The following is a 14,099-nucleotide window of genomic DNA, read 5'->3' as shown; positions in this document are numbered from 1 at the left end:
TTATACAGTAGATATGTCATAGTAGATTATATAGTAGATCTGTTATAGTAGATTATAGTAGATTATACAGTAGATATGTTATAGTAGATTATATAGTAGATGTGTTATAGTAGATTGGGAATTTTGTGGACATGTTTATTCCAATCTATACCCTACTTCAAATGCTTTGGAACCAAACAATCAAAATGTTCCATTGAAATAGATGATTTGTTTTATTTTAACCCATAGTAAGTGACCGCAAAAAATATTACGGTTTGGGTAAACAAACATTAGGAAATAGAATGTACTCACATGCACTCATTTAGATATTTCTACACATGCAGTATATCCAATCAGTGATATTCAGGGAGCACATCAAATCAAATGTATTTATATAGCCCTTCTTACATCAGCTGATATATCAAAGTGCTGTACAGAAACCCAGCCTAAAACCCCAAACAGCAAGCAATGCAGGTGTAGAAAGCAAGCAATGCAGGTCTAGAAAGGCCAAAACCTAGGAAGAAACCAAGAGGAACCAGGCTATGAGGGGTGGCCAGTCCTCTTCTGGCTGTGCCGGGTGGAGATTATAACAGAACATGGCCAAGATGTTCAAATGTTCATAAATGACCAGCATGGTCAAATGATAATAATCACAGTAGTTGTCGAGGGTGCAACAGGTCAGCACCTCAGGAGTAAATGTCAGTTGGCTTTTCATTGCCGATCATTGAGAGTATCTCTACTGCTCCTGCTGTCTCTAGAGAGTTGAAAACAGCAGGTCTGGGACAGGTAGCACATCCGGTGAACAGGTCAGGGTTACATAGCCGCAGGCAGAACAGTTGAAACTGGAGCAGCAGCACGGTCAGGTGGACTGGGGACAGCAAGGAATCATCATGCCAGGTATTCCTAAGGAATGGTCCTAGGGCTCAGGTCCACCGAGAGAGAGAAAGTTAGAAAGAAAGAGAGAAAGAGAGAATTAGAGACAGCATACAGTGGGGCAAAAAAGTATTTTGTCAGCCACCAATTGTGCAAGTTCTTCCACTTAAAAAGATGAGAGAGGCCTGTCTTTTTCATCATATGTACACGTCAATTATGACAGACAAAAGGAGAAAAAAAATCCAGAAAATCACATTGTAGGATTTTAAATGAATTTATTTGCAAATTATGGTGGAAAATAAGTATTTGGTCACCTACAAACAAGCAATATTTCTGGCTCTCACAGACCTGTAACTTCTTCTTTAAGAGGCTCATCTGTCCTCCACTCGTCCACCTGTATTAATGGCACCTGTTTGAACTTGTTATCAGTATAAAAGACACCTGTCCACAACCTCAAACAGTCACACTCCAAACTCCACTATGGCCAAGACCAAAGAGCTGTCAAAAGACACCAGAAACAAAATTGTAGACCTGCACCAGGCTGGGAAGACTGAATCTGCAATAGGTAAGCAGCTTGGTTTGAAGAAATCAACTGTGGGAGCAATTATTAGGAAATGGAAGACATACAAGACCACTGATAATCTCCCTCGATCTGGGGCTCCACGCAAGATCTCACCCCGTGGGGTCAAAATGATCACAAGAACGGTGAGCAAAAATCCCAGAACCATACGGGGGGACCTAGTGAATGACCTGCAGAGAGCTGGGACTAAAGTAACAAAGCCTACCATCAGTAACACACTATGCCGCCAGGGACTCAAATCCTGCAGTGCCAGACGTGTCCCCCTGCTTAAGCCAGTACATGTCCAGGACCGTCTGAAGTTTGCTAGAGAGCATTTGGATGATCCAGAAGAAGATTGGGAGAATGTCATATGGTCAGATGAAACCAAAATATAACTTTTTGGTAAAAACTCAACTCGTCGTGTTTGGAGGACAAAGAATGCTGAGTTGCATCCAAAGAACAACATACCTACTGTGAAGCATGGGGGTGGAAACATCATGCTTTGGGGCTGTTTTTCTGCAAAGGGACCAGGATGACTGATCCGTGTAAAGGAAAGAATGAATGGGGCCATGTATCGTGAAATTTTGAGTGAAAACCTCCTTTCATCAGCAAGGGCATTGAAGATGAAACATGGCTGGGTCCTTCAGCATGACAATGATCCCAAACACACCGCCCGGGCAACGAAGGAGTGGCTTCGTAAGAAGCATTTCAAGGTCCTGGAGTGGCCTAGCCAGTCTCCAGATCTCAACCCCATAGAAAATCTTTGGAGGGAGTTGAAAGTCTGTGTTGCCCAGTAACAAACCCAAAACATCACTGCTCTAGAGGAGATCTGCATGGAGGAATGGGCCAAAATACCAGCAACAGTGTGTGAAAACCTTGTGAAGACTTACAGAAAACGTTTGACCTCTGTCATTGCCAACAAAGGGTATATAACAAAGTATTGAGATAAACTTTTGTTATTGACCAAATACTTATTTTCCACCATAATTTGCAAAAAAATTCATAAAAAATCCTAGAATGTGATTTTCTGGATTTTTTTTCTCATTTTGTCTGTCATAGTTGAAGTGTACCTATGATGAAAATTACAGGCCTCTCTCATCTTTTTAAGTGGGAGAACTTGCACAATTGGTGGCTGACTAAATACTTTTTTGCCCCACTGTACTTAAATTCACACAGGACACCGGATAAGACAGGAGAAATACTACAGATATAACAGACTGACCCTAGCCCCCCGACACATAAACTACTGCAGCATAACTACTGGAGGCTGAGACAGGAGGGATCAGGAGACACTGTGGCCCCATCCGATGATATCCCCGGACAGGGCCAAACAGGCAGGATATAACCCCACCCACTTTACCAAAACACAGCCCCCACACCACTAGAGGGATATCTTCAACCACCAACTTACCATCCTGAGACAAGGCCGAGTATAACCCACAAAGAGCTCCGCCACGGCACAACCCAAGGGGGGGCGCCAACCCGGACAGAAAGATCACGTCAGTGACTCAACCCACTCAAGTGACTTACCCCTCCTAGGGACGGCATGGAAGAGCACCAGTAAGCCAGTGACTCAGCCCCTGTAATAGGGTTAGAGGCAGAGAATCCCAGTGGAGAGGGGAACCGTCCAGGCAGAGACAGCAAGGGCAGTTTGTTGCTCCAATCATATGACCCACTGAAGAGATGAGTCTTCAGTAAATACTTAAAGGTTGAGACCGAGTCTGCGTCTCTCACATGGGTAGGCAGACCATTCCATAAAAATGGATCGCTATAGGAGAAAGCCCTGCCTCCAGCTGTTTGCTTAGAAATTCTAGGGACAATTAGGAGGACTGCGTCTTGTGACCGTAGCGTACGTGTAGGTATGTACGGCAGGACCAAATCGGAAAGATAGGTAGGAGCAAGCCCATGCAATGCTTTGTAGGTTAGCAGTAAAACCTTGAAATCAGCCCTTGCCTTAACAGGAAGCCAGTGTAGAGAGGCTAGCACTGGAGTAATATGATCACATATTTTGGTTCTAGTCAGGATTCACATGCTCTGAGTGGTTTGTGTGAGACAAAGCTATTGTTTGGGGTTTATGTGACATTGGGGCAGATTATTTCAGATTACTCCAGTGTTGTGATTGTGTAGGCTCCTATAGATGTATCTTCTCCTTTGATTCCTGTAGAGGGATCAACACCTATGGGTTACAGGCCATTGAAGGTAAAACTAGGCAAAAGGAGTAGCTAGTATTTGGACAAATGTTTATCTTCAGGAATCCGTAATATGGCTATTTCAGATGTTTCTTTCTAATAAACAGGGTTATAATATAGAAAATAGTGCCATGTCTAAAAATATAGGAATATATCTGTCAACAGCATCAATTGAAAAAATAAGCATTCCTAATTTATCAGTAGGAGTGTTTAGGGAGTTCAATTCTAAATCAATATAAACGTGTGTATGTACTGTTGGTACATTTCCATCGTATGCTGCCCTCTAGTGACTTCATGTAGGATTATTTTATAAAAATCCTTTCATTCAACATTTAAGAACAATTCCAAGCCTCCTTACGTGAAAAACGGCAGAGTATTACCAAGGGTCGGCCTGGAATTAAGAACAATACCAAGCCTCCTTACGTGAAAAACGGCTGAGTATTACCAAGGGTCGGCCTGGAAGCTCGGAAGAAATAGATTAGAAACTGTAATCCTGGATTGAGACAAACATGACTGATTGCAAGCAGTGTGGGATTACGAAATGTTTTTGTCCATAGCCTTTTCTCTTATTTGCCATTGATTGATTGTAGTTCTGCATTCTAAAAATGTAGTTTAATCCCCTCACTATAACATCAGAGGACTGATTATGCATATATAGGAGGACCACAACGTGCCTATACAACCTCTGCATGAACTCATTATCTTATTTGTTCCTGATGTGAATTTGACCATTATTTGTGAGGAGAATGTTTGTTTGCTTCTCTTTAATTACTTTGTATAAGACAACAGAAAACTCCCCAAGCTGAGGCCTATGAGTAATGATGAAAATGACTAATGGTTTGGAACATTCCATTGCAAGGAAGAAGTCATGTAGAACAGCTTGCTGTAACCTAATAACCCACATACTAGCTTGTTAAAACGTTATAAACCACAGTATGAATTAAAAAGGTCATTGATGCTGACTGATTCCATATTTTTTTATGTGCAAAATGTATCCTATAATAGCCATTTATATAGCCTAATGTAAGATAATCACAGCATGTTTGAGTTAATGTGGCAGTAAATTACATTTAATGTGTCAAACGTGTTATCAAGTAGATCAAAAGTAGCTCGTTTTAGTAAAATGTCCATACTGAGTGCAGATTATCAAGCGGAAACTGTTTCGACACCACAGAGTTGCCGTCTTCCTCTCTTCCTGTGTCTGCCGTTCATAGCCTCAACACTTCCTCAAACCAACCACCCGAGATTTTGACATTTGAGCAAAGAAAAGTTCAACCATGACATTATCATTTCTGATAATTCTATTTCCTGCTTTTTTTCTTACTGGAATGTTTTGTGTGAAAGAACTTTGGAAAGAACTGAACCCAAATAACAGTCATTGATGAAGGTTTCAAAACATTGTTTATCCCACAATTTTTTAAATAATTTTACTTCTGATACTGATATGTTTTAGCAATTACATGTACTTTTAATACCTAAGTATATTTAAAACCAAATACTTGTATTTTACTGGGTGACTTTTACTTTTACTTGAGTAATTTTCTATTAAGGTATCTTTACTTTTACTCAAGTATAACAATTGGGTACTTTTTCCACCACTACCCATAACGTCAAAGTGGATTGTCTTTAGACATTTTTACAAAATGAATAAAAAAGAAAAAGCTGAAATGTCTTGAGTCAATAAGTATTCAACCCCTTTGTTATGGCTATCCTAAATAAGTTATGGAGTACACATGTGCATAACAAGTCACATAATAAGTGTGTGCAATAATAGTGTAACACAATTTTTTAATGACTACCTCATATCTGTACCCCACACATACAATTATGTGTAAGGTCCCCCAGTCGAGCAGTGAATTTCAAACACAGATTCAACCACATTGACCAGGGTGGTTTTCCAATGCCTCACAAAGAAAAGCACCTATTGGTAGATGGGTATAAAAAAAAAACAGACATTGAATATCCCTTTGAGCATGGTGGTTATTCATTAAACTTTGGATGGTGTATCAATAGACTCAGTCACTACAAAGATACAGCCGTCCTTCTTAACCCAGTTGCCAGAGAGGAAGGAAACAGCTCAGGGATTTTACCATGAGGCCATTGGTGACTTTAAAACAATTACAGAGTTTAATGGCTGTGATACAAGAAAACGGAAGATGGATCAGCAACATAGTAATTACTCCACAATACCAACCCTAATAGAGTGAATAGAGAGAAAATAAGGAATCCTGTACAGAATAAAAACATTCCAAAACATGCATCCTGTTTTCAATTAGGCACTAGAAGTAATTAACTTTATGTCCTGAGTACAAAGCGTTATGTTTGGGGCAAATCCAACAAAACACATCATTGAGTACCACACTTCATATTTTGAAGCATGGTAGTGTCTGAATCATGTTATGGGTATGCTTGTAATCGGCAAGGACTAGGGAGTTTTTTAAAGATAAAACGAAACGGAATAGTGCTAAGCACAGGCAAAATCCTAGAGGAATCCCTGGTTTAGTCTGCTTTCCAACAGACACTGGGAGACAAATGCACCTTTCAGCAGGACAATAACCTAATACACAATGCCAAATATACACAAGTTGCTTACCAAGATGACATGAATGTTCCTGAGTGGCCTAGTTAGAGGTTTGACTTATATCGGCTTAGAAATCAATGTCAAGGCTGTCTAGCATTGATCAACAACCAACTTGACAGAGCTTGAAGGATTTAAAAAAATACTAATTTCCAAATATTGTACAATCCATGTCTGCAAAGCTCTTAGAGATTTACCTAGACAGAATCACAGCTGTAATCACTGTCAAATGTGATTCTAACATGTTTTGACTCAGGGGTGTGAAAACTTAAAAACATTTGATATCTATGTATTTCATTTCCAATAAATTAGCAAAGATATCCCTCCCAAAATGCTGACTTTGTCATTATGGGGTATTTCATGTAGATGGGAGAGATTATTTTCTTTTTTATTCCATTTTGAATTCAGGCTGTAACACAACAAAATATATAGCCTACCCCAGGTGTGAGTTATGCAACAAATGTAGCCCAACTCCAAATGTTAACTAGGTTCCAAAATTATATCACCATCATCACAGTGTTAACATAAGTGAAAATGTTTTCAGAGGGAGACCACAACATTTTTATCTAGCAGAATGTGTTTTTTCCCCTTCTGAAACCGATTCCGTGGTAATAGACAGAATGTTGATTGCCTCGCATGTCACATCCTGTCTTTTTGAGGAAGTCAAGCATTCGGTCTGGGTTAGTTTCGTGCAGTTAACACTTAGCTACCATCAGAGTTGGTCAGAGTACAGATATGCTTCTTTAAGATTTCATTAGACTGAACTCTAAAACCAACATCAACACAAAATGCTACAGAGGGCAGCCTCAAATGTTTCAGACAAACCAAAGCTCAGTAAACCAAAGGTAGGTGAAAACAAATTACTTCTATGTAGCGCGTCCAAATACATTGAATTGATAACTAACTGTGTGGAATTGATAACTAACTGTTTAGTGCAAACTACCTACAATAGTTAGCACTAAAACAAAAATAGAACTGCTTGGCCATAATGACCATCGTTATGTTTGGAGGAAAAAGGGGGGAGCTTGCAAGCAGAAGAACACCATCCTAACCGTGAAGCACGGCGGTGGCAGCATCATGTTGTGGGGGTGCTTTGCTGCAGGAGGGACTGGTGCACTTCACAAAATAGATGGCATCATGAGGGAGGAAAATGATGTGGATATATTGAAGCAACATCTCAAGACATCAGTCAGGAAGTTAAAGCTTGGCCACAAATGGTCTTCCAAATGGACAATGACCCCAAGCATACTTCCAAAGTTGTGGCAAAATGGCTTAATGACAACAAAGTCAAGATATTGGAGTGGCCATCACAAAGCCCTGACCTCAATCCTATAGAACATTTGTGGGCAGAACTGAAAAAGCGTGTGCGAGCAAGGAGGCCTACAAACCTGACTCAGTTACACCAGGTCTGTCAGGAGGAAAGGGCCAATATTCACCCAACTTATTGTGGGAAGCTTGTGGTTGGCTATCCGAAACGTTTGACCCAAGTTAAACAATTTAAAGGCAATGCTACCAAATACTAATTGAGTGTATGTAAACTTCTGACCCACTGGGAATGTGATGAAATAAATCAAAGCTGAAATAAAACATTCTCTCTACTATTATTCTGACATTTCACATTCTTAAAATAAAGTGGTGATCCTAACTGACCTAAAACAGGGAATTTTTACTGGGATTAAATGTCAGGAATTATGAAAAACTGAGTTTAAATGTATTTGGCTAAGGTGTATGTAAACTTCTGACTTCAACTCTATATGGTCAAAGTTGTAAAAAGGGGAAGGGTCCGTAAGATTACTCAAAAGGTTCCCTAGATTGCTGTAGAGTGTGTGGTTCTGATATTTTAATAGGGATTTCCTGGGATTATTCCTTTATATAATTATTTTGGTGCTCTGATGTGGAAATACTGGAATTTGGACAGATTAGAAATACTTTTAGGTTCATGAAAATGTTGAAAAATCTATGAACTGTACCTCACAAGCTCATAATGATAGCGATAAATTCATAGTGCAAATCAGATTGAGTTCAAGTAGCCTCATGTGCCAGACTTCGAGGCGCAAGACACATTGCTCAAGACAATAGCACAGTATTCCTGTAAATCAAGGGAGGAGGAGAACATAATTCATTACCACAGAAGTGGCCCTTCATTAGCATAATATGAAACATATAAAAGGAAGTCATAAACACGTGGTGATTGGGTGGGATGGGGGTGCAACATGCATTGCATAATGTCCCAGATTGGGTCCTGACCTCCTGCTGCCACTGTAGGAAACACACATTCAATCTGTCATCTGTAATCTCTCCATGCAGCGCTCCACTAGTTTTGGGCGATTTGAGGGCATCAGACAACCATCACCAGCCAGACTAGAGGAAAATGGAACAACAGTGGCAGAGGAGTCTGGATGTGAGAGTTCTGATCAGACCAAACAAGGCAGCCTGGGGAAGAAGATGAAGGCCATCTCTCTGACCATGCGCAGGAAGATGGGCAAGAAGCACTCCAAAATCTTCTCTGAGGAAGCTGTGAGTCACACTACAGACTGCCTCTTCCTCCTATACAGAACCTAGTATTCTGCGTAGTGTATCAAAGCATCTAAAGGATCTTAAACTACCCATCCCGGATTCGGGAGAATTGTCATCAACTACACTAATTAAAATAGCGCAACGGTCAAAAAATATTACTAGAAAATATTCATATTCATGAAATCACAAGTGAAATATAGTGAAACACAGCTTAGCCTTTTGTTAATCACCCTGTCATCTCAGATTTTGAAATTATGCTTTACAGCCAAAGCAAGACAAGCGTTTGTGTAAGTTTATCGATAGCCTAGCATAGCATTATGTCCAGCTAGCAGCAGGAAGCTTGGTCACGAAAATCAGAAAAGCAATCAATTTAACCGTTTACCTCTGATCATCTTTGGATGTTTTCACTGACGAGACTCCCAGTTAGACAGAAAATGTTCCTTTTGTTCCATAAAGATTATTTTTATACCCAAAATACCTCCGTTTGTTTGTCACGTTATGTTCAGAAATCCACCGGAAATAGTGGTCACGACATCGGCGAAAAAAATTACTAATTATATCCATAATATTGACAGAAATATGGCAAACATTTTTTATAATCAATCCTCAAGGTGTTTTTCAAATATCTATTTGATAATATATCAACTGGGACAATAGGCTTTTCAGTAGGAGCGAGAGGAAAAATGACTACCTCTGTCTTTTACTCAAGAATCACTCTGAGAGCCCTCAGCTGGCCAGTTACGCAATGTAGTCGTTTACGCTCATTCTTCAACATAAAGGCGTGAAACTATGTCAAAATGCTGTAGACACCTTAGGGAATACGTAGAAAAAGGAATCTGGTTGATATCCCTTTCAGTGGCCAATAGGGACGCATTGGAATGCAGCGCTTTCAAAACATGAGGCACTTCCTGATTGGATTTTTCTTAAGCTTTCGCCTGCAATATCAGTTCTGTTATACTCACAGACAATATTTTGACAGTTTTGAAAACTTTAGAGTGTTTTCTATCCTAAGCTGTGAATTATATGCATATTCTAGCATCTGGTCCTGAGAAATAGGCGGTTTACTTTGGGAACGTTATTTTTCCCAAAATAAAAATAGTGCCCCCTAGTAAGTCTGGCCAAGCAAGACTCAATTTGTGTTGAAATTAGGTCTAAGTGACAAAATAGTATCCATCAACCTGGTCAGTATTTGCAAGTGTCTATGTTGAATTGTTAACTCATTGGCACTTCCTTATATAAATTGCACAGTTATGTACAGTATATAGTAAGGAATCATCATCAGTTTGGCTAACTCACATAGTGGCTTGTCCATTTGTATTTCCACATGTAGGGTGAAGACACTGACAGAGACCTAGAAGAGGAAACAGAGTGCAGTCCTCTAGAGAAAGGCTCTGAAAAGACCAACAACTCTCTGGAGAGCCTGTACAGCGGACAGAGTTCCTCCAGTAAGTCCTCTCCACAGGGATGTCAACACAAAGTCATGTCTCTCCTCATACAAGTCTGTAAATGAAGATACACGTTTCTAAATGAAGAATAAGCAAATGTGATGTGTTTTCATGCGTTTTATTTTACCATTGTATTACCATATCATTACTATTATATTACAATATTATCATAGGCTTGTAACCTTCCCTCCAACACAAGGATACACAAGCATAGGGGTGGCAGGTAGCCTAGTGGTTAGAGCGTTGGGCAAGTAACTGAAAGGTTGCTGGATCAAATCCCCGAGCTGACAAGGTAAAAATCTGTCGTTCTGCCCATGAAAAAAGCAGTTAACCCACTGTTCCCCGGTAGGCCATCATTGGACATAAGAATTTGGTGTTAACTGACTTGCCTAGTTAAATAAAGGTTACTTTTCTTTTTTTTACATGCATGTAACCTTCAGTTCAGGGGTAAATCTGTGCAGTGTAATCATACTGTCTTGTCTGTCTTGTCTCCTGTAGGTTCAGGTAGTGTGGCCTGCCTCTCAAATGGCTCCAGTACCAAAGACAGTCTGAGACTAGAAGAGGACGGCTCCTACAACGGACACTTCTGTGGTAGAGCACGGGTCCACACAGACTTTGTTCCCAGCCCATATGACACTGACTCCCTCAAACTCAAGGTAGACAGAAGATAATGCCTTTAGATTGGGGTAATGTGAAATGTCATGAACGATGTTGTTAAAAGCTGTTTCATGATTCATGAAATCTCTTGATGTCTCTTGCCAGGTTGGAGACATTATCAGCATCATCAGTAAACCTCCCATGGGCATATGGACAGGGATGCTGAACTACAAAGTGGGCAACTTCAAGTTCATCTACGTTGACATGCTCATGGAGAAAGAGAGAGAGGAGGAGGTGCCAAAAATCAGACCTCAGAGGATGAGCAAGAGACCACGACCAAAGACACTACTGGAACTACTGGAGCGTCTTCATCTAGAGGTGAGGGCTTAGAGGTCATGGCTAGAAGGGATCTAGCTTTTGTCAAATTACCTTCAGATTTGACTTTTCATAGAATGTTTGGAAAATGAACCTAGCCGGTTAGGAGAATTAGGTTAAGGTTAGGAAAAGGGTTAGGGTTAGCTAAAATTTTAAGAATCTTGTCTTTGAATGTTAATTTGACCAAAGCTGGATCTATCCATGATGGCCTGTTAAAATGACTGCCAAATACAGCCACATTTTTTTATTTCCTCTTTCCAGTAACCAATGAAATCTACACTGACAAAACAAAGTCAAGTGTCCCTCAACACTACCAGACACACAGTATTAATAATGGTGTTGTCTCAATTACCCCCCCCCCCCCCCCCCCAAAAAAAAATACAAAAATAATAATAATAATAATATGCATAAACACCACCTAAAGTACTCAAAGGTGAACAAATTAGTATACGATTATGAAAGGTAGATGAGATGACATTGACAATGGAACTATGTCTTGTTTCTTCCAGGAGTATGCATCTGCACTGCTTCTGAATGGCTACCAGACAGTAGAGGACCTGAGGCACCTGCAGGAGAAACACCTTATAGAGCTGAACGTGATGAATCCAGAACACAGAGGCAGGCTGCTGGCTGCTGCAGACTGCAGATATACAGAGAGTGAGTAGCAAAACCAATTTCTACTGTAGCCTAACCCTACTGGATTTCTACTGGGGCAAAGGAAATGGCCAATTGTACCACAGACATTTTGTGCAACGCAGCACTACGCTCAGAAAGGAACATCCTGATCTTTGTGTGTTATGATGAGCAGATGCTTATAACAGCTATCATTTAAGATGTGCCCATCCGGCAGAGTTGACACCTGTCAGAGAGAGCACAATGTCTTCCTCTATTCTAATCCTCTATAAAAACACTGTAAGGCTCTGAAACACAAATGAAACAGAAAGATAGGTCTCCAATCCAGATTAAGAAATGAACAATACTAGCCAGTTTCTGTCAGCTGCTTACAAAACAGGATGCGTTCAATTAGCATAAGGCTTATTAATGTTTGTGTCCTCACATAATACCATTTCAATTAAGGTCATAAATGTGTGTTTGGGCTAATTTTGGACAGAACAGATGGCACTGCCGCCCTGGCTAAGTCAGATATCGTGACTGTGGGCTAGTTCCTGACCAAACAATGGCACTGCCGCCCTGGCTAAGTCAGATATCGTGACTGTGGGCTAGTTCCTGACCAAACAATGGCACTGCCACCCTGGCTGAACCAGATATCGTGACTGTGGGCTAGTTCCTGACCAAACAATGGCACTGCCACCCTGGCTGAACCAGACATCGTGACTGTGGGCTAGTTCCTGACCAAACAATGGCACTGCCACCCTGGCTGAACCAGATATCGTGACTGTGGGCTAGTTCCTGACCAAACAATGGCACTGCCACCCTGGCTGAACCAGATATCGTGACTGTGGGCTAGTTCCTGACCAAACAATGGCACTGCCACCCTGGTTGAACCAGATATCGTGACTGGCTGTTGGATTACCATGGCAGAGGTTATCAGCCAGGAAGGAATGTAGTCATTAAATCAATCTTAATTCCATTTAGGTGGTGTGAGAATTTCAACCCTAATTAATTTTAATTGACTTGGATCGGGGCAGCCAACCTTGCAACCCGCAGGATCTGAGGATCCAACCAACCAGACTGTTTTGTTCTTGGGTTCACAGGCAATGATGTGAGGGAGAGTGAGGAGCCCTCTTCATCACACAGCCTGAAGGAGGAGAAGAGTGACTGTCCCAGAGACTCAGGCTGCTTTATTCCATCAGAGTGCTCTGAAAACAGCAAAGAAGACACAGAGAGCCAACCAGTCACACGCTGATAGGCTGCACTATCCTAATTAACATACCAGTATAAAAAGTTTATTAGCTATTATGTTTTGACTTGTAAATTACGATGGCTCACCAAGTTTGTCTCGTCTGTATTTGGTTTAACAAGGTGCGATCTCATTAATTAAATGTTAAATGTAGGCAATTTTTCTGAAAACCGATGAATTTGTTCCTCCTTATAAGCATCCATTTATGAACCTTTTTCTTTAACCTATTAATTCACATAAAGCACAAGCATAAAGGGATCAAACTCATTCCACGGAGAGCTGCGGGTTCTCACTCCTCCCTTGCACTTGATTGATGAATTAAGGTTACTAATTAGGAAGGAACTCACCTCACCTGGTTGTCTAGGGCTTAATTGAAAGGGAAAGAACAAAACCTTCCAGTCACTAGGCCCTCCATGGAATGAGTTTGACACACCTGACAAAATATTTATGACAAATGATATCTTGTTTTTTTGTGTATTGTGCTGGAAACTATGACGTGTGTTTGGTTTTACTATCATTGTGGGGACCAGAAGGAGGCTATTTTAGGTTTAGGGGATTGGGGTTAGATGTTTGGGGTTAAGGTTTAAGGTTAGGGGTTAGGAAAAAATATGATTTTTAATGGGAATTAATTGTTTGGTCTCAACAAGGATAGTAAGACAAACGTGTGTGTGTGTGTGAGTGAGTGGGCAGGAGTTTGTACATATATTTTTTAACATTCCTGGTTTAACAAAATGTACAGACTTGTAGAACTCAATATACTGTAATTGCAATATGTCACACATTAATAAAGTATTTATGCATCAAGAGTCATCTGTCATTAGTCTAACTAATCCGTTAATTTGTACTGAATGTATAATTTATAATATAATTTCAAGCTAAATGTGAAGAGAGCAAGGCGTTGTACAATATTGCTAAATGTTGCAAGCATCAAAATGTTGCCACAGTGAACACATATTTCAATACGTCATATATGACTAGTGTTCATGGGAAAGTTTGTTACTTTGCTTTCTCATCTGGTGTATGTATAAGCGATAACGAATGGATTGGACTACGTTACCCAGAAAATGCTTACCACATTTTAATGGTGACGTGTAGTTCTGTGGATTGTCTCTGAATGGAGAATCCG

General features: G+C 40.4%; 1 protein-coding gene across 2 annotated transcripts in view; it reads left to right on the top strand.

The window, feature by feature from the left end:
• LOC110507911 overlaps positions 1-13,779 on the top strand; it is a 34,242-nt gene extending 20,463 nt beyond the window's left edge. For both annotated transcript variants that reach the window (XM_036965394.1, XM_036965393.1), the window contains exons 10-15: positions 8,486-8,695; positions 10,026-10,140; positions 10,639-10,796; positions 10,903-11,115; positions 11,622-11,769; positions 12,828-13,779. In XM_036965394.1, coding sequence (XP_036821289.1) covers positions 8,486-8,695; positions 10,026-10,140; positions 10,639-10,796; positions 10,903-11,115; positions 11,622-11,769; positions 12,828-12,979 — 996 coding nt within the window. In that variant the 3' untranslated portion in view covers positions 12,980-13,779. The remainder of the gene's footprint in view (positions 1-8,485; positions 8,696-10,025; positions 10,141-10,638; positions 10,797-10,902; positions 11,116-11,621; positions 11,770-12,827) is intronic.
• The last annotated feature ends 320 nt before the right edge of the window (positions 13,780-14,099 follow it).

This window comes from Oncorhynchus mykiss, chromosome 27, assembly GCF_013265735.2.
Source record: "Oncorhynchus mykiss isolate Arlee chromosome 27, USDA_OmykA_1.1, whole genome shotgun sequence".
Classification (NCBI taxonomy): Eukaryota; Metazoa; Chordata; class Actinopteri; order Salmoniformes; family Salmonidae; genus Oncorhynchus; species Oncorhynchus mykiss.
Note: the sequence above shows the minus strand (reverse complement) of the source record. Positions and strands in the feature narration are given on the sequence as shown.